This window comes from Podarcis tiliguerta (assembly GCF_965153285.1).
Source record: "Podarcis tiliguerta genome assembly, chromosome: 3".
NCBI lineage: Eukaryota > Metazoa > Chordata > Lepidosauria > Squamata > Lacertidae > Podarcis > Podarcis tiliguerta.
The window spans coordinates 47,144,486-47,164,628 of NC_139536.1; the positions used below are offsets into that span (position 1 = coordinate 47,144,486).

General features: G+C 43.4%; 1 protein-coding gene across 3 annotated transcripts in view; it reads left to right on the top strand.

Moving 5' to 3' along the window:
• CAPN9 (calpain 9) overlaps positions 1-20,143 on the top strand; it is a 26,118-nt gene continuing 5,975 nt past the window's right edge. Inside the window, exons 1-15 of one of the 3 annotated variants that reach the window (XM_083434098.1) lie at positions 1-494; positions 6,160-6,229; positions 6,876-6,994; positions 7,351-7,484; positions 8,859-9,027; positions 10,648-10,731; positions 11,882-11,967; positions 13,865-13,942; positions 14,159-14,319; positions 15,308-15,465; positions 16,742-16,950; positions 17,816-17,852; positions 18,114-18,194; positions 18,545-18,602; positions 19,550-19,614. In XM_083434098.1, coding sequence (XP_083290224.1) covers positions 282-494; positions 6,160-6,229; positions 6,876-6,994; positions 7,351-7,484; positions 8,859-9,027; positions 10,648-10,731; positions 11,882-11,967; positions 13,865-13,942; positions 14,159-14,319; positions 15,308-15,465; positions 16,742-16,950; positions 17,816-17,852; positions 18,114-18,194; positions 18,545-18,602; positions 19,550-19,614 — 1,722 coding nt within the window. In that variant the 5' untranslated portion in view covers positions 1-281. Of the gene's footprint in view, positions 495-1,478; positions 1,557-2,463; positions 2,482-6,159; positions 6,230-6,875; positions 6,995-7,350; positions 7,485-8,858; positions 9,028-10,647; positions 10,732-11,881; positions 11,968-13,864; positions 13,943-14,158; positions 14,320-15,307; positions 15,466-16,741; positions 16,951-17,815; positions 17,853-18,113; positions 18,195-18,544; positions 18,603-19,549; positions 19,615-20,143 lie in introns of those variants that run through there. The other 2 variants (XM_083434099.1, XM_083434100.1) reach the window with 2 other exon arrangements.

Below are 20,143 nucleotides of genomic sequence, written 5' to 3' on the forward strand. Positions count from 1 at the left end.
TCAGGGTGTTCCTTTCTTTTATTGTTTCTGGTGAATGTGACTGTCAACCTGCCATTCAAACAGGTGCAAAAAAGGAGGGGCTGCTTGCACAGAAGAAGGTTTTCTCTTTCTTTCGCCCACTTCCCTAAAGGTCTGGATCTTCTTGCGTGCCACAAGGTGCAATTGGATCCTATAATCACTCTTTGTTGTTGTTTTGAAGGGCTGGCATTTTCCAGAAGCTGTCCTCTCAACTCTTCAGCCTCTCTACCTCAGTTATACCTGCTACAGGTGGATTAAGAACAATGCCTTACACTTTCCGGAACTCGAGTCCACGGGCTCCCCCCGCCCCCCAAAGCGCTTCTGCCACTCACTCCACTGGCCAGACCTACAAGGAGCTGAAGCTTGAATGCCAGCAGAGGGGGACACTCTTTGAGGATTGTGACTTCCCAGCCAATGACGCTTCCCTTTTCTACAGTGAGAAGCCTCCCGTCCCCTTTGTGTGGAAGAGGCCTGGGGTGAGTGCGATTTCTCTTTCTGTCAGTCCCTCTCCCATTGTGTAGAATCTTGTGCAAAATGAGACAGCTAAACTTCTATTTACAAAAGACAAGTTTCTCTCCCTCAAGGTTCTAAATATAGATATAATGGCCCAACATTGTAAGAAATCAATATTGTAGTGTGGCAGCAGCTAAGCTTGAAAATCCCTGACATCGGGCACCTTTTGGGCAATTGCTAGAAATATTTTTATTCAGGCAAGCCTATACAGACATGTGGCATGCTGACATGTGTTTTAATCTGGTTTTCAGCTTATTGTTGATTTTAATTATTTTTAATGTTTTCAATAGCTGCTTTTTACTCTTCTGTTTTTACTGATAATTTCTTGTTTTATGCTCTGATGGTTTTTTACAGCCAAGTGGTATATAGATTTTGGGAAATAAATAAATGAAATAAACGTGTGTTTGGGCACAGTAATAGACTGGGTCAAATTGAGACTCAATTCAGAAAAGATGGAGGTCCTGTTGTGATTGATGGTTCATGCATCTGGATGGATGAAGTTGAAGTTCATTAAAGATGAGGTTACACTCTGCCTAAGCTCAGGTTTTCAGTATGGGTGTGCTTATTGATCCAGCACCATCTCAAATCATATTTTTTTCTGTTTTAACTGACATGTCAGCTGCAACCTTAGCTGGATGGAGGTATCTTGGCTGCTATTACCAAATAACTTATCATGTAGCCCAGAGGACTGCCTTTAAAAATGACCCCCAAATTTCAGTTGGTCTGGAAAACATCCACAAAACTATCAAGTGAGACTAGTGGATTTGACCTGAGCTTTGGCAACTGAACCAATTACCAGACTATTTCTCAGCCCAAGTGTTGATTTTTCCCTTTTAAAGCCCTAAAATCTCAGACCTTCATACTAGCCCGCCTTTGCAGTGTTCAAATCCCCAGTCAGCCTGCTCTGGAGCTCACTGGGTAATCTTGAAGCAACCACCACCTCTCAGCCTAACCTACTTCAAAGAGTTGTAGAGAGGATAAAACAGGAGATGATAATGGTGTGTCACATCTTGGGCTCCTTGAAGGCAAGTGGAATAAAATAATAATAATAAATTGATAAAAATAGACAGAGATAACCATGCAAGTTAAGCCAGAGTATATTTGGAAACATGTTTATGTTTTCTCCTTCTCAGAATGTATAGCACATGTGCATGACTTATTCCCAGCGTGGTGTACAATACGGAAATGCCTGCGTCTATACTGTACCTTCGGACAGCAAACATGTATTTCAAATCAAAACAAATATATTTCACATTCCACACCTCCCATGGGGAAATCTAAGCTCCATTCAGTGGATAAATAACTTGTAACCTACATCCTGTTATTCTTCCTTCCCATAGAAAGAAAAAGTCAACAAACTTTGATTTGCTGTTTAACAGGGATAAACAAACCTCACGAATGCATGATGTGGGGTGCTGTTTTAGCAGAGTCCCCCTTGTAGAATTCCATGACTTGATTCGAGAAAGTATAACAGATAGAAACTCCCTTTTCCTCCTTTAGAATAGAGAATAAGCTTTTAGGAATGCACTTTGTGGAGATATTCGATCGCACAGTTGGAATAATTCTCTCCTTTAAGATTTAGGACCAATGTATATTACTGTTTTTATTTTATTGTATTACGGCAAGGGAAAAATGGATTATACCCCAAGGGTGCAGAAAATTAGGCACAAAGGTAAACATTCTGCAGGCTAAGATTTATGGTGACATTTCTATTGCTTGACTGTCAGGTTGAAACCCTTCAGAAAAGGCAGGTGTGGCTTCTCGGGCTTCTTGCTTCCCCGCCCTGTTCTCTTTGCCTCCACCATCTGATCATGTGGTAATAAACAGGATGTCTTCCAAAGTGGGAGGAAGGTAGGCCACAGGACTGAGAAGAAAAATAGCAGGAAAAGCCATAACCCACCTCATTTCTTTCTGTATCAGGGAAATTAAAAGTGCACTACAAATCTCCAGGTAATAAACTGGTGAGTGTAATTGCCCCATATTTCTGCCACAGGAGATGGGACCTTTGCAGCAGTAAGTTACCTCAGTAGCAGGTTACCTCAGAAATCTCCTATTCCCACATGAGCCTTAGTGAGTAGCTCAAAACAACAAACTCAAAACTAAACAGGGGAACAATCACCACACTTTCCCCATCCCATCTGTGTCCTCATCTAATCCACAGCTGATCTCCTTTAGGTAGGATGGCCCATGTGCGCCTCACCAGAGCAAAGGCCCCCCAAAAGGCAGTTCAGCATAAAATTTGGAGATGCTAATTTAGAAATGAATCCTATGGATCATCAGTGTGGGGAAGAGCGTGGCCAAGTGTGGCTGCTTAGTGGTGATAACAGACGTTGATCACCTTCAAGGCCTCTCCTGTTCTTACTCCTTAGACCAGGCTTCCTCAAACTCGGCCCTCCAGATGTTTTCAGACTACAGTTCCCATAATCCCTGACCACTGGTCCTGCTAGCTAGGGATCATGGGAGTTGTAGGCCAAAAACATCTGGAGGGCTGAGTTTGAGGAAGCCTGCCTTAGGGTTTTTAATTTTTAAACCAGACTGCCAATGGATGCGTAACAAAATTTCAGACAGTATGCTTTCTGCCTGTGAACAGGGGATGGGGGTTCAGACACCTATATAGCTCTTTGCCCCTCCTCATAATTAATGGAAGAAGATATATTATGTCTCAGTAAGCAAATAAATGCAAATGTGTTTATTTTGCATAATTTGATTGAAAAAAATCAGCTTTTCCTGGTTCAGATTCTGGATTTTTCGTATGCACAATTTAGTCCCCCCCTCCCCTCTGTTGTGCATTATATTTTAGGTGGACCACTCCATGGGTTGGGACGCGGGTGGCGCTGTGGGTTAAACCACAGAGCCTAGGACTTGCCGATCAGAAGGTTGGCAGTTCTAAGCTCCCATTGCTCAGTCCCAGCTCCTGCCAACCTAGCAGTTTGAAAGCACGTCAAAGTGCAAGTAGATGAATAGGTACCGCTCCGGCGGGAAGGTAAACGGCGTTTCCATGTGCTGCTCTGGTTCGCCAGAAGTGGCTTAGTCATGCTGGCCACATGACCCGGAAGCTGTACGCCGGCTCCCTCGGCCAATAAAGCGAGATGAGCGCCGCAACCCCAGAGTCGGCCACAACTGGACCTAATGGTCAGGGGTCCCTTTACCTTTACCTTACTCCATGGGTTACATGCGGCTACCTCAAATTCTGTGTCAAGCTTCAGAAATGCGTACAGGCTTACCAGACCACTGCAATAAAGTGAATATCGCAATAAAGCGGGTCACATACTTATTTATTTTTAAATGTTTCCCAGTGCATATAAAAGTTATGTTTACACTATATTGTAATTAAGCCAGGCTCCCTCCACTCTTGTGGCCAGAAAAGGAAGCGGCCAGTCTGCCTGCAGCTGCACCCTCATCCTCCTAAGGAGCATGTCTGCACAGTGCAATGAAGCGAGTTGTGCCTGTGGAGCAGGTCTAGAGGAATCCCTTTCTTATCCCAGTCTCCCGGCACTATAGTATTCTCTAAGGGCAAGCCTGTTCCTTTGTGCTGCGTGGTTCAATTGCAAGCTCTGCACGACTCAGTGTGTTGAACAAGCAGGTGGTGCCAGCGATGACTGGGCTGGTTTGACTTGCCTTTTGTTCTCTTTAATCATGACACACCGGCCTAAGTAATGTTCTCCCCCAGTTGGGCATTGAGCAGCAGGAATGCAGCCAGCCAGGTCACCTGCTCTCTGACATTTCCTTTGAAGCAGGGAAATGCTCTGGGGGAGAAAAAATGCCAGCCTCTGGCTCCATTCAATTTTTAAACTACCAGTAGCCTGTGTAAAGCTTGCAGCCTCCGTTAATTGCCTTGGCTGCCACCTTTATCCATCTTGCCCACTGTGTAGACATGCTCGACCTTTGTCTCCCCCACTGGGGAGGAAGGTTCTACTCCACAAGCACGTTCCTGCATTGGCTCCCTTCCCACAAAGCCTCTGTTTGTCTGAGGCTTAATTTGAGCCCTGGACTCCAGAATATCTCTGCATCCATTGTGACCTGCAAAGTAATTTTATTAGTACATGTGTATTTATCATCAGCATGTATGGTCCCTTTTAGATAGACAAGTATGCCTTCCCTGCTTTTTAGCTTATTTTTTAAAACAGATATTGGCAACCCAGGGTAACTGCTTGCCTTGAAAGCAGTTGATGCTAAGAGTGGCGTGATTGATGAGGAGGATGGATGAATAGACCCAAAAAGCCCAGTCCTCTGAAGTAAACTGAAGTGTAGGTGGGTTCCCATGAGGCAAGACACAGCAACAACAGGAAGAACCTTTGTTGAACTACATAACTGGGAAACAGGGGCAAAGCAACTGCTTATATACATTCCAGAAGGCCTGGGCCACTCCCACTCCCAAAGTGATTGGCTGTCTAAACTTCCAAGCTGCCAATCATGACTCAGAGTTCAAGGACCAATGGTAGAGGCCCAAATCCTGAAGTGCTCTATGATTGGATATCATGTATAGAATCAGAACACAGGGGCTCAGAAACCTTAGTCCAGACTCAAGCTCAGGTAAACACAGACCACTGAATACATAACATAAACACTGTAGGCAGTTGTATTTTTCTGTGAAATTCCCTCTGAGAGCAATGGAAAATCCTCCAGTCTTGTAGGTCACTGGGCACCTTACTCTACTATTCAAAGCACACCACTACCTGAAGGAGCGTCTCCACCCCCATTGTTCTGCCCGGACGCTGAGGTCCAGCGCCGAGGGCCTTCTGGCGGTTCCCTCATTGCGAGAAGCAAAGCTACAGGGAACCAGGCAGAGGGCCTTCTTGGTAGTGGCGCCCACCCTGTGGAACGCCCTCCCATCAGATGTCAAAGAGATAAACAACTACCTGACATTCAGAAGACATCTTAAGGCAGCCCTGTTCAGGGAAGTTTTTAATGTATGACATATTAGTGTATTTTTGGTCTTTGTGGAAGCCGCCCAGAGTGGCTGAGGAAACCCAGCCAGATGGGTGGGGTACAAATAATAAATTATTATTATTATTATTATTATTATTATTATTATTATTATTACTATTATTATCAATCATCATCATCATCATCATCACTATCCTAGCCACTCCAGGCTGTGCATGGCTGGTGAGTAAGCAGAGAGAAGAAGAGAGGAGATATCAGACAGAAGCCCTCCTAAAAGAATCTGCTCTGGATTCTTAAGTGGACTGATTTGAAAGCTGCCCTGGGAGCCTGTCTGGGCTTGAAAGGAGCCTAAAAATATTTTGTTAAAAGCTATTAAATATCCAAATGTAGTATAAAAGTCTTTAATCACTTGCTGTGCCTACGCACGAGTGCTAATATGCCCTGTGGTATTCCTAGTGAAGTCTCATAATTCAGGAAATCAACAGCAGTAATTTTCCATTTTCTTTTGGGTCGGACACCAGCAGCACAGGATCTTCATATATGATGCCATAGTATCATTATGGAGCCATAAATCTTCCAATGCACAATTTAATAAAGGACAGGACTTGGCAGATCTTAATGTCTGCTGTTTGCCCAAGGCTCCAGGTCTGTCATTGGGCAGAACAGACACACAGTTGCAGCAATGCACAGCAGAATATATTCTGTTCAGAGCACTTATCTTTTTTTCCAATATTCTTCAAGGAAATCGTTAAAGACCCACAGTTTATTCTTGGAGGCGCCACAAGAACAGACATTTGTCAAGGGGAACTTGGTGAGTGTTCTTTCCCACTGAAATTGTAGCTGCCTTGTGCATGGAAACGCAAGTGTTGACGTGCATATGGTCACGCAGCTAAAGTTCATTGGCTCTACTTTCTCATTTGTGTGGGTTTTTTGCTTCACTTGTGTACAGTCTCATCCAATGATTACTGGTAAATACAGAGAGTAGATTTCAGGCCTGCCTTTTTCACCCAACGTCCATATTGCATTTGTATATATACCACAAAACCTCTACCATGCATCAAATATGATTCATGGGTAGGACAGCTCACCTTACATATTTGATTCCCTATACCCAGTGCTTTTCTTTTAGTAAAAAAGGTGCTGGCACTGAGTACCCTTGAGTACCTCTAGGGAAAAAAGCCACTGCCTATATACCATACAACCAATTTTAATATACCATACAACCAATTTAATAAAATATCTAGATAAACTGGAGTGCTGTTCAAAATAATGCCACACTGATGTGCAACCATAAGAAAAAGCATTGGAAAATTTAATAGCTAAGCAATAAAGGTTTAATGGGAATAATTTAATGGGGAGCTTTGACCTCCACTTTGTAGATGTGAATTCTAAAGAATTCCTGTTAATTGGAACCAGATGACAAGAGGAATCAGTGCTTTGTTCTATTTGATCTCCAGGTGACTGTTGGCTATTGGCAGCTATAGCATCTCTTACTCTTAATGAAAGCACATTAGCCAGAGTAGTGCCACTCGATCAGGATTTTGGACCAGGCTATGCTGGAATATTTCATTTTCAGGTAAGAGAACTCTTGTCATACATGTCCAAATGTCCAAGCCACTACCTTTGTGCGATGGCATCAAGCCTGGTTTGGGCCAATCACTGTACCAGCTCCTGCTCTTTGTCCACCTTCCACCTTCCACCCAGACTGCCATGTGCAACAGTGCCCCCACCACTCTGTGTAGCCCCACTGGACTGAGGGGGGGAGTTTTGATTGCTCCGTTAGTCAAGACTTGCCATTTGACTGCTCCAAGAAAATTAAGTGGGTTTTGTTGCTGGGGTGTTGTTGTTTTTTTGCTACTGAAAGAAGTACAAATTACTGCGCTGCATATTATTTCACCTTATCAAATTATTCTGTTTACCTTTACCAAACAGTTTTGGCAACACAATGAGTGGCTGGATATTGTCGTTGATGACCGATTGCCCACTTTCAAAGACCGGCTGGTTTTTCTACACTCAGCTGATCACAATGAATTCTGGAGTGCATTGTTGGAAAAAGCTTATGCCAAGTAAGCCTTGTGGGTTATGTGACCTAGGTACTGTTCACCTTGGCTTTCACAACCTGCACCTCATTGCTATCTGCACTCTTCTCTCACACTGTCATCTGTGTGGTCTGTGAAATTTGATTGTGAAATCAGATATTGAGGCCTGCTATTTTAGCTCTCTGTGTCTGCTACCACTGCTAAGGATCTAAAGAATGCTAATAACAGAATCATGGTAATAACCTTAAAATGGGGAGTATGCAATAACTTCACCTCCAAATAACCCAGGGAATCATAGCTTTCCTCCGATAACACTACAGTTTTCAGCATCCTTCATTAAACCATAGTTCCCAAGGTTCTTTGAAGAAAGGTAATGTCCTTAAATGTGTGGTATGTAACAGCTGTACTATAAGTAGCTGCAGTGGTGTGCCTTTTGATTTATACTCCAGCCATAGTTTATTCACCTAGTTCAGAAATGGCCAACATTGTGCTTTCCAGATGTTGTTTCGGACTACAACTTCCATCAACTCCAGCCAGCACACCATGCTGTCCTAGCTAATGGGTGATTGCATCAAGGGACAATATGCTAGGAACCTCTGCTGCAGAAACCTTTCAAAATATATTGGGCATGCACAAGAACTTGGAAATGCTTTGGAAGCAATCTTTGATTTCTGTAAGGCTTGTCTAAGAGACTTTCCTAGTAGATTATCCCAGTGCTCCCCCCCCCCTTAAAAATGTTTGGGGTACTCTCATTTTGACTCAAGAACATCACCATTTTAAAGTTTGAATTGGGAAAAATAAGTACAGTAAATGGACAAAAGTACAAAGATTCACAAAATGTTTAGGGGTATGCGTACCCCTGCGTATACCCCAGAAAAAAAGCGCTGGATTATCCCAATCAGCAATGCAGCAATTGAAGTGGTATATAGTATGAATTCCACCCCTATTATCCAAGAGACTTGGACAAGTTCTTGGTCAAACATTCATCATCTGAGGCCCTTCTTCATGGGCTTCCTCTAAGAGAGGTCCAGGGGGTGGAACACGAAAATGGGCCTTTTCTGCAGTGGCTCCCGGTTTGTGGAATTCTCTCCCCAGGGAGGTTTGCCTGCACCTTCATTACATATCTTTAGGCACCTGACAAAACCTTTCCTCTACAACCAGGTCTTTGGCCTTTAGCTATAGGTGGCACTTTAAAAGTTGGTGGGATGTTTTAAATGTATTTCTTTTCCCTCTTGGTTTTAATGTATATATGTGGGTGTTTTTTGTTTGTCCGTTTCTTTGGTTGTAAGTCACTTTGGGTTGCCCTGGACAAGATAAAGCAACTAACCAATTTAATAAATAATGATGATGATGATAAGTTTTGTATATATATGTGTGTGGGTTTTTTCTGGCCGCTGTCAGGTTGAATGGAAGTTATGAAGCTTTAAAAGGCGGAAGCACAATTGAAGCAATGGAAGATTTCACAGGAGGAGTTGGAGAAATGTTTGAAGTTAAAAAAGCTCCAGAAAATTTCTATGACATCTTAAAAAAAGCTCTGAAAAGAGGTTCAATGGTGGGCTGTTCTATTGATGTAAGTAAAATGATAAAGCTGAGTTTCAGGGGTTTTATCTGTATAGATCTGTTTCGTTGCTCTGAATGAACAATTTCTCCAAAGTACTGAGTTCCCTGATGCATAATAGGGATGGAATATGCTGTTGGTATATCATATCATCTGCAGGATGCTGCCATGATACACAGAATAATAGAATTGTAGAGCTGGAAGGGACTCTGAGGGTCATCTAGTCCAACCCCCTGCAATGCAGGAATCTCAAATTAATCACCCATGCCAGATGGGCATCCAATCTCTGCTTAAAAACCTCCAAGGAAGGAGAGTCCACCACATCCCAAGAGAGTCCGTTCCACTGTCGAACAGCTCTGACTGCCAGAAAGTTCTTCCTATTGTTTAGTTGGAACTTGGATCCTGTTTTGTGTAACTTGGATCCATTGGTTCAGGTCTTAGCCTCTGGAGCAGCAGAAAATAAGCTTGCTCGAATTTCCACAACCCTTAAGATATCTGAAGATGGCTATCTCATATGTTAATTAATTAATTAATTGATTGATTGATTGATTGATTGATTGCACTTACTGAAATCTAAATTTGAGAAAGAGCAGCAGTAACCAGTGTCTGCTCAGAAATCCTGCAGATTTCAGTGAGACTTTCTTCCAAGTAAGCATCCACACAGTTGCAGCCTAAGCCCCATACACCATTCATAGCTAATTCTTCTATGCTAGTCCATCTTCTTAACCCCATCTGTATTTGAAGCCATTCACAGTACTCATCCGCAAGGTGTTGCATTTGGATTCTGCTCTGAAGGAGCTCAGAGGACTACTTTGACCTCAAATGAATCCTGTAAGAAAAGTTAGGTGAGAGCTAGCAACCTGGGCAAGATTGGTTCATAGCGGAACAGGGGTTTAGATCTCCCACAGCCCAGCCCAACATGCTAGCCCCTACACCACACCAGAGACCTCTTCTGGGGGATCTATCAACACCCCCAAGTTTTTGGGAAATGGTTTGAGGTCTTACTTGCATTGTCGATTAACCAGCTTTCTAAATATTTTATATGTCATCACTGTACATTGTATTGTAGGATTTTGTATTTCACATTCCTTACCTGTAGCTGTTTCCAACTAAATCACTGCATACGCAGAATGATTTTATTAGGAAGAACTTCCTGACAGTAAGAGCTGTTCGACAATGGAATTTGCTGCCAAGGAGTGTGGTGGAGTCTCCTTCTTTGGAGGTCTTTAAGCAGAGGCTTGACAACCATATGTCAGGAGTGCTCTGATGGTGTTTCCTGCTTGGCAGGGGGTTGGACTAGATGACCCTTGTGGTCTCTTCCAACTCTATGATTCTATGATTCTATGATTTCTGCAAGCACAACAGAACATCCTCCCTTCTCCTTTTCCAAATCTGCTCTGGGATTCCCCCCAAAGCTATGGAACAGATTAGGGGCATGGAGAGGGGAAAAGGGAGGGGAAATTTCATTCTGTTTGCTGAAGATGTTCCACATACAAAATGTTTTCTTTGGATACAACCCCTTGCTTCTAAATGTGGTCACTCACTCTTCTCACTCTTACATATACATGTGAATAAATACATGATGTTACTTCAATAAGACTAGTATTTTAAACCTATATTTCCATGCCTTAGACCAGCAGTGCAGCTGAGTCAGAAGCTCGTACACCCTACGGACTTATAAAAGGTCATGCCTATTCAGTAACTGGTATTGATGAGGTAAGTGGCTTTTCTGTTGTGGTTTGTCTTGCTGTGAAGAGGACGGAACCTATTTTTATTTAAAGGGGAGGAGTGGTTGGCTTCGGAAACCAAGCCTGTTTATCCTATGCTCAGAGATAGTTGTAATATAATATGCTTTTGAATTGCTGGGGTACTGTTTTAGTTGGCTTCACACAGCGTGGGCAATTCATGCCCATTATTGGGAATCTCACCAAAAAAAGAGACCCAACTTTATGTTCAGGTCTAAAGTACCAGGGGCTTGGTGATTTGCTTTGTGAAGAGAATGTCATCCAGATTAATTGAGTTACTCAGCATTATAAAGAAAAACTGCTTCTTAGTTTAAGATGTCAGGATGAATGTGGATGATTAGATTCTCCATAGGCTAAAATTCTCAAAATAGATGCTGTATAATAGATGCTGGGGAACCTTTTTCATCCTGGAGGCCACATTCCCTTCCAGGGGCCAGTTGCCAATGATGAGCAGGGCAGAGGCAATGGTTGACAGAATAACAGATGCACATTTCGCCTTTGTACAGTAGGCTGATTTTTACGCATACACAAATCCATCTCTGTCTTACATCCAGATAAGCAAAAGAAATAATTAGAGTTCAAGTACATATTCTAGCTGAATAAAAAACACTCTGTGTACAAAGCTGAACTAGTAAGCAGTGTGCTCTGAGGACAGGGATGTAGTCTGAGGATAGTTCTGGCTGCCAGAAATGAGGGCCTTGAAGGCTGCATTCAGCCATCCCGCTTGGGGTTTCCCACTCTGCTGTATAATCCTACTAAATTCAGTTGAACGTCTTAGTTCAACTTTTTAATGTTTGAGGTTTTGTTGTGTTCCTTTATATTTTGTTGAAAGCTGCCCAAAGTGGCTGGGGCAACCCAGTCAAATGGGAGGGGTACAAGAAATTTGTTGTTGTTGTTATATTAAGTCAAGGTAGCCAGGGAATGCTCTAGAATGTTTTCAGACTACAGTTCCCATCAGCCTGAGCCAGCATGGCCAATGCATGATGGGAGTTGTAGTCTAACCATATGTGCAGGGCATCATCCTGGCTGTCCTTGGATTACGCATGTGAGTCTTTTTCTTTTCTTTTTGCACTGGAAAGCTGTTCTGTATTCTTTCTCTTTCTTGCTTCCATTCTCACTAGGTGGACTACCAAGGCCGGAAGGTGAAGCTCATTCGAGTGAGGAACCCATGGGGTCAAGTGGAATGGAATGGCCCTTGGAGTGACAAGTTAGTATATTCACTGTTCCAAGAACTTTTAACATACACCAGTTCTGCAAATGGGGTGGGGGAACAGTTATTGAAAACACAACGCGCTCATGGGATGATAATGTCAGCATCGCCCTGAGCCAGTGTTACCAACTGGACTCATCCACCTCAGCCCCGACTGGGCTAGGCGAGCTGTATGGCACTTCCAGAGACCACCTTCCTCTGCGGAACAGGTCCAAGTGCCGTGGACTCACAACTCAGAGCTGTGAGCACCGCAAATCACTTCACCAAGAAAACAGTCGTTGTGCAGCAGAGTACAGCAGAGCATAAATCACTTGGACGACAGCGCTGAAGAATATCTTCTTTTATTCACTAACAGCTACTGTACTATACACTATATACAAATGGAGATGCTGGAGTGCACTGAGTCTTACAGCTGCTTTCTGCAGCAACCTTATCTACACAGAGATAATACTCAGTCTTTTCGACACGCTGACTGACTCACTCCCTGACCGACTCTCTCTCTCTCTGGCCGACTCACTCTCTCTGAGTCTCTCTCTCTGAGTGTGGTGCTGGAGTGGAATAAGTAGATATAAGAACACGCCTCCTCCTCTCTTCAGAGTCAGGAGACTGATGAGGTGATTCTTGGGTATGGGAGGGGTGAAATCTCCTCAGATAAGCCATTCTCAGAACACCCACTGGAATAAATGGAGTACATTTACCTAATTCAATTGATTTCATTGATATCACCCATTATTTAGCACCTGACATTTTGGATGACACAGTAAAGTACAGGCACGGAAGCGGAATATGCAATGGCTAAACATCACTGGTGTGATAAAATATCCACGAGTGAACGGCCAAGGTCAGGAAATAGCTTCAGCATTAATACTGATGGACAAAGCAATCCTAAGTAAGGGCTGAGAGGTGCGGAGTGACAGATTCACTGCTGCATCCAAGCCCCTGCCAGCCAGAACAAAAGGTAAGGATCAGGTCCTCTGAGAGCCATAGCTGTCAACTTTTCCCTTTTCTTGCTAGGAATCCTATTTGGAATAAGTGAATTTCCCTTTAAAAAAGGGAAAAGTTGAGAGCTCAACCTACTCAGTGGATCTGTCTAGCCAAGCTGGAGCCACCCACCCTAAAGATGCCTCTTTCAAAAGGGCTTGCTACTGTCAGCATCGCCCTTGAGCCAGTGCCACCAACTGGACTCATCCACTCAGCCCCGACTGGGCTAGGCGAGCTGGGTAGCACTTCCAGAGACCACCTTCTGCACAGGAACAGGTCAAAGTGCTGTGGGCTCACAGCTTAGAGTTGTGAGCACCGGATTCACTTCCACAAGAAGACAGTCGTCACACAACAGAGTATAGCAGAACATAAACGACTCGGAGAGCAGCTCTGTAGAATATCTTCTTTATTCTATCTACAACTATAATACACAACTATGTACAGAGCTAAATGAGGTCTAAACGAAAATGCTGAACTGCACTGAGTGTCTGCAGCTGCTCTTAGCAGCAACCTTATCTATACACACGATCTCTCTCTAACACTCAGTCTCTCTCTCTCTCTCTCTCTCTCTTTGATGTGAGGCTGGAGCAGAATAAGTAGAGAGCAGAAACCGCCCCCTCCTCTCTGGAGAATCAGCAGAGAACATCAGCAGATTCTTAGATATGGGAGGGGTGAAATCTCCTCAGCTACATGTGCTACATTCAAAGCACATTTAGTGTAGTTTAAGATTGCTGGGAACTGTTGTTCTGTGAGGGGGGGGGACTACAGTTCCCAGGATCCTTTGGGGGAAGTCATGCGCTTGAAATGTGTGTTTCATGCACCTTGAATGTATGGTGTAAACATGCCCGAGAGTTTGGCATGCACAGTACTCTGTGAGCTCCAGCAGGCTGACGGCTATCTCTTTCTCTTCAAGTTCTCCGGAATGGCGTTCCGTCAGCCCATCTGAGAAAAAACGTTTGTATCAGACAGCCCTAGATGATGGAGAGTTCTGGTAAGTGAATATGCTGGTTCAAATGATAACCACATTAAAGCAAGAGCAAACCAGGGTGCCTTTTTCGTGGTTACTTGGTCCTCCTCACATCTCAACAAACGCATGAGGGGAAGCGGAGACATGCTTACAAGCCCCTGCCCTGAGCATGTAATCTTCAGCATGTTGATATCCTTCACGGTCCTTCATAGTGTGATCTCTCTTTCTTCTCTTATATAGGATGAAGTTTGATGATTTCCAGTCTCATTTCGACAAAGTCGAGATCTGCAACCTGACGCCTGATGCCCTTGAGGATAATGCAGCACATAAATGGGAGGTGATAGTTCACCAAGGCAGCTGGGTCAGGGGGGCCACTGCTGGAGGCTGCAGAAACTTCATAGGTGTGCATCTGAAATTTCTTGCCACGTTTTTCTTCTCCGTGGGAAGACCTTGCTTCTTCATCAGACCATACTTCTTCATCATTGTTTGAACAGTGAGGCCCAACTCTTCATAAGCTTAAATAACTGCTCAGCTCCATAAATACTTTTGATGGCTTTTGATGCCACTGTTTCTATTTGACATTGGAAACTTCAGAGTATCATCAAAATTATTAAGAGGCTACAGCTTGTCAAAGCTAAGCTGAGCCAATGGTCTGTATTTCCTTCCTTGGAATTCCCCTGTTGACAGCAGCAGGGCATGTAACAGGGCAGTAGTGAGGCTGGGTGCGCTTGTGGGACTGTTTGGGCAATGGTGATCTTACTGGTGCACAACCCTGGCCTTGCCACCAACCCACAGCACACAGGTAAGTAGCAGCAATAGTTGTGTTGAGAGGGCAGCTCTGCCCTACCACAACTGCCACTTCTGCCCATTGATGACTCATTGATTTTCAGACTCACAACTTTTGACTCAACTCAGAGGGGAGCTGTCAGTTCCAAGCCTTTGTAGATTGTTTGGAAAGAAATATGGTAGTCCACAGTACACAGACAGTGTCTGCAGGCTCCACTGCTGGTCTTCATGAAAGGCAGGAGGGATGAGTTCTTCTTCATAGTCCAAGTGGTAGTGAAAATAACTGATCTGTTTTATCAAGGGAAGATATTTTATCATTAGGTTCTCTCAGAGGAGGGAATTGTGAATAATTAATTGCATTTTCCAGATTAACATTGCTATGCATATTTCCAGAATATTTTATAACAATGTGCTTGAAGCAGACATGGCAATGTTGAAATATGCTTTTGTGACTAAACATAAGCATATTGATTTTAATAAACAGCCATAGCTTTGAATGTGCGCGCTCTCGCTCTCTCTCTCTCTCTTCATACTAGAAAAATGGGAACATGCATTTTCTCTCACTCAGTTTGTTTTTCCATTCTTTTTCTCTCCAATTTCCAGAAACGTTTTGGACAAATCCACAGATCAAGCTCCAGCTGACAGAAAAAGATGATGGTCAAAATGAATGCACATTTATAGCCGCTCTAATGCAAAAAGACCGCCGTAAACTCAGGAAGCAGGGAGCTGAAATGCTAACCATAGGTTATGCCATCTATGAGGTATTTTCCTCTCCAGCAATGTGATGGTTCACCCTGAGCAGGGCCAAAATGAACACCTGACACAAGACGCATCTTTGATGTGGTGATAGTCCCTGAGCCTTTCCCCTCACCTTTTGATGTGACTTGCAGCTGAGTCACGTCATCACTATACGTTGTGTGTGTGTTTCTTAATTCTATCAATGTTTCATTGTTTTTTAATGATTGCTTTTTCTTTGTTTTTAGTGGTTCTTATTTTTATCTGCAAGCCAAACTTGAGTCCCTGTCAGTCCTGTGTGTTTGATAGCTGCAGGTGCGCACTGTCTTCCTTGCTGCACTGGCACTGCACTACCGAGATAGGAAACCCCTCAGAAATGTGGGTGGGGAGCTTGCCAAAAACCCCTGGCTGTGTGAATGCTCTTTGCCCTGGTACAGGAAAAGCATTCCCTTCTTTAATTTTCCCAGTTGTGAAAAAGAATAGCTTATAGTGGCCATTCAGAAGAAGATGATTCATGTGGCATAAAGTTAATTCATAGTATGAAGGTTAAGTTCATAACCCTTTGGGTCATGAAGAGCCTCACACTTCAGCTGTTGCAAAAAGAAGGGCAGAAATAAATGGGGGGGGGGATCTGCCTTTTTGCCCCCTTGAGCTCCTCTCTGGAGGAAAGGCAGGCTATAGGTGCAACAGATAATAATAATACAATATGTAGCAGTCTCCTATTTAGCTTTGAACTGTATAGTTCAGGATTCAGCTAAGTCGTCATGTGCATGGAATGAGATATGGTCATGCAGTGGGTCTTTCCATGCCTCTCCTCACTCCTCCCCCCCCAAGTCTGCCCTAGAGAGTTGGGGGAACCCCCAGAACATGTTTAGAGGATTCTTAGGGAGAAGAGAGGGAGAGAAAAAACCTTTTTACACAAGCTGACCTTGTTCCCCATGCATATATCCCACTTAGTAGAACGCCGAAGACCCACACTTGATATTCGTTTTGCTATATAAATGCATGGCAATACACAAAGGCAGAGGCTGAAATGGAAGGGCAGTAGACCAGCTTCAGAATCTGGAGTTAGCATTCTAATGGGTGTGATTTTGTGCTCCAAACCTTGGAGGGGAGAGTGCTCTGGCACTCAGGCCCTGCTGACAGGCTTCTCCAAAGGCATCTGGTTGGCCACAGGGAGAACAGGATGCTGACCTCAATGGTCCATTGGCCTTATCCGACAGGCTCTCCTTATGTTCTTATGCTGTTATATCTGCCAAGCTAACAGATGAATAATGGGGTCAATCTGAAATCCAATCACAGAGCCCCAGTGACGACGAACAGTTGACGAAGGATTTTTTCCGCTACCACGCATCCAAGGCCAGGAGCAAAACCTACATCAACTTAAGGGAAGTCTCCGACCGATTTGCGCTGCCGCCCGGGGATTACGTTGTTGTCCCTACCACGTTTGAGCCACACCAGGAGGCGGATTTCTGCCTGAGGATTTTTTCTGAGAAGAAAGCTGTCGCGAAGTACGTACGACCGCCAAGTACAGTGGTACCTCAGGTTACATACGCTTCAGGTTACAGACTCTGCTAACCCAGAAATAGTACCTCGGGTTAAGAACTTTGCTTCAGGATGAGAACAGAAATCACACAGGGGCAGCGCGGCAGCAGCAAGAGGCCCCATTAGCTAAAGTGGTGCTTCAGGTTAAGAACAGTTTCAGGTTAAGAACGGACCTCCGGAACGAATTAAGTACTTAACTTGAGGTACCACTGTATTGCATCTATCTGATGGGAAAATTCCAAGTTCAAGTTTACATTTGCAACCAGCTCCTGCTAAATGTTTGTAGAGGAGCTTCATGTGTCTGTGAGTGGGTTGGTGATTGGGCCATAATCCCCAGCTATCCTTTTTTAAAAGAGTAAGTTGCTAGCAATTGTAGAACCTGGGACATGAACCAATGTGTACAGACGATCGCTTCCTCTGGAGGCACTTCAGTGCATTCAGAAAGAAAATTGTGAGCCTGCACCGAGGAGCAAGGGCCCTTACTCCTGCCCTTGCCTCACCCGCAGCCTGCAGCCCATTGAGCCCTGTGACCAAGGTGGGTGGCACCGTGGTCCCAGGAAGCCCCATGCTGGGTCGCAAACCCCGCCCACCTCTTGGAGGGGGTGAGCGGTAATTCCCATTGCATCACTCCCAGCTTTCTACATTCTTACGTTACTGAAACAGTGTGTAATGGAGGTATAAGGACCTACAAGCACTCTTTCCCCATAATGTAAGAACCGAGCATGAGGTACATTTACATTGTACACAGTACACTGTCTCTGGTTGTTGTTTTTTATAATGTTCCAAATAGAAAATCATATAAAAACTTGGATTTGCATTTGTTTCTCACAGGGAGATGGATGGAAATGTTGACATTGATCTGCCAGAGGTATGTCACCACATTTAAATTAATAATTGGGCCAATCACCGTACTCAAAGGCATTACTTTGTACTAAGGTTACTTGTTATTGTTTTGTTGCATCCGAGATTATGGCAACACCAGGTGAAAATAAAGAAAAACTGAGTCCATCAAACCCAATGTTAACAACATGCCTCTTTTTCCAAGGTGCAACCCCAAAGACAGTAAGCAGAAGCATTAAAATACGCTCATTGTTGTTTTTCTCCAATAATAATCTTTGGATTGTTTTAGCTTCCTGAACCAACTCCACCCCAAGAAGAAACAGAAGAAGAGAAGCAATTCCGGACATTGTTCCAACAGATTGCAGGACAGGTAACAACATCCAAACAAAAAAAAATCATATTCAAGCAGAACTCTGGATGATCAGGAGGGCTCAGCTCAGTGGCAGAACACCACATTTTGTATGCAAAGGCTCCATGCTCAAGCCCCAATGTTTCTATGTAGGGCTGAGAAAGACCCTTGTCTAGAACCCTACAGATCTGCTGTGTGTATAGATAATACTCAGCTAGATCCCCTAATGGGCTAATTTGGCATAAATTTCTGCGTTCCTAATTTGGACTGCATTGTCCTGATTCAGAGCAGATTTCCATGAATGCACATTACGGGTAGATTGCATTTTAAACCCGCAAACCTGCCAACTGCCTTCAATTCTTCCACTGTAGGACATGGAGATCAGTGCAGAGGAACTTGAATATGTTTTGAACGCCGTACTGAAAAAAAGTAAGTGCTGTCAAAGCCCAATTGGCAAGTTATTTCTTATGCCGCATAGTGATGGGAAATCCCGTACAGTGTGCACAATATTAAGCGAAAGGAAAGGGGCATCGTTCAGTCGGTACGATATCTGCTTTGCATGCACAATGTGCCAAGTTCAATCCCCGGCATCTCTAATTAGGGCTAAGAGATAAACCCATCTGAAATCCTGGAGAGCATCTTAAGTCCTTAAGAAATGGAAGGAAAAGAAGGTCCCAACTAAGGAAGGATGGATAACCAAGACGATGGACTATGCCAAAATAGTGAAAATGACCGTGAAGATCAGACACCAAGATGACAAGAAATGTAGCAAAGGGTGGGGGAAATTTATAGTACCTTAAAGAGCACTGCATATATTTAAAAACGTTAGCAGGATTGTTATAACACTTATAATGTAATAAGACTAAAGTTTAAAAAAGGATATAAAATGAATTTGAAAAATGTAATTGGATGCAATAGGGGGGGAAAGAGATAAATATTGGAAACCACAGGTAGGGGTTGGGGGGAAGTCTGTGGATTCAAGTAATCTCAGATGTAAAAAAATGAAAATGATTTAAATGTATAAGAATACTGTTAAAAATTGAAAAATGAAATATTTAAGAAATCCTGGAAAGCATCTGCCAAACTGCAGCTCTACATAAGGAAACTCCATACGTTCACCTTTCTGCTTAGTAACCATACATTTAAATCACATGACTTCTCCCCAAGAATCCTGGAAACTGTAGTTTCACCCTCGTAGAGCTACAATTCCCAACACCCTTCAAAAACTATGGTCCATGGGATTCTTTGGGGGAAGCCATGTGCGTTGAATGTGCTTTCCATGTACAGTATGGATCTGCGCTCTTTTAGCCTTGGGTGGCAGAGAAGGGCTGTACAACAGTGAATTTGATTTTATGATAGTGATTGTTCTCTTGCAGCAAATAACATCAAATTCAAGAAAGTAACTCTCCTCTCATGTAGAAACATCATTTCCCTAATGGATGTATCCTTTAAAATCGAGTGTGGGAATTCCCTTCGGTGAAGCTGTTACAAAGTTTTAGAATAATCTCTACAAGATTTTGCTTTTTCCAATATATAAAAATATGTTGGTGTGCATCGGAGGAAAACTTAAGCAGGGCATGGGTTTGGAAGTCCTAATGACTTTGCAGCTTTTCTTATAAAAATTATAGAAATAAACTTTAAGAAAACTGTATTCACGAAAGCATCTTCAAGAGCACTGGGATATTTGTGATTCAGACCCAGCCCAGGTTTTTTTTATTGTTTGGCATCTCCAAACATTTACATTCTACCATAATATCATTTACAAGTAGGATTGGTTGCTTATTTAAATAACTCAGGACAAGGGGATGAAGGGTTCTGTTGTGTGTTTTCATTCACTGAATTATTTGAAGACTTAGAGGGCATTGGTGACATTGTATTGCATTATATTGTTGCACGCCACCTCAATCTCCAAGCCGTGTGAGATCCCAGGGGTTCTAGGTGCTTACCCAGGATTCGTGTCTCCTTTGGAA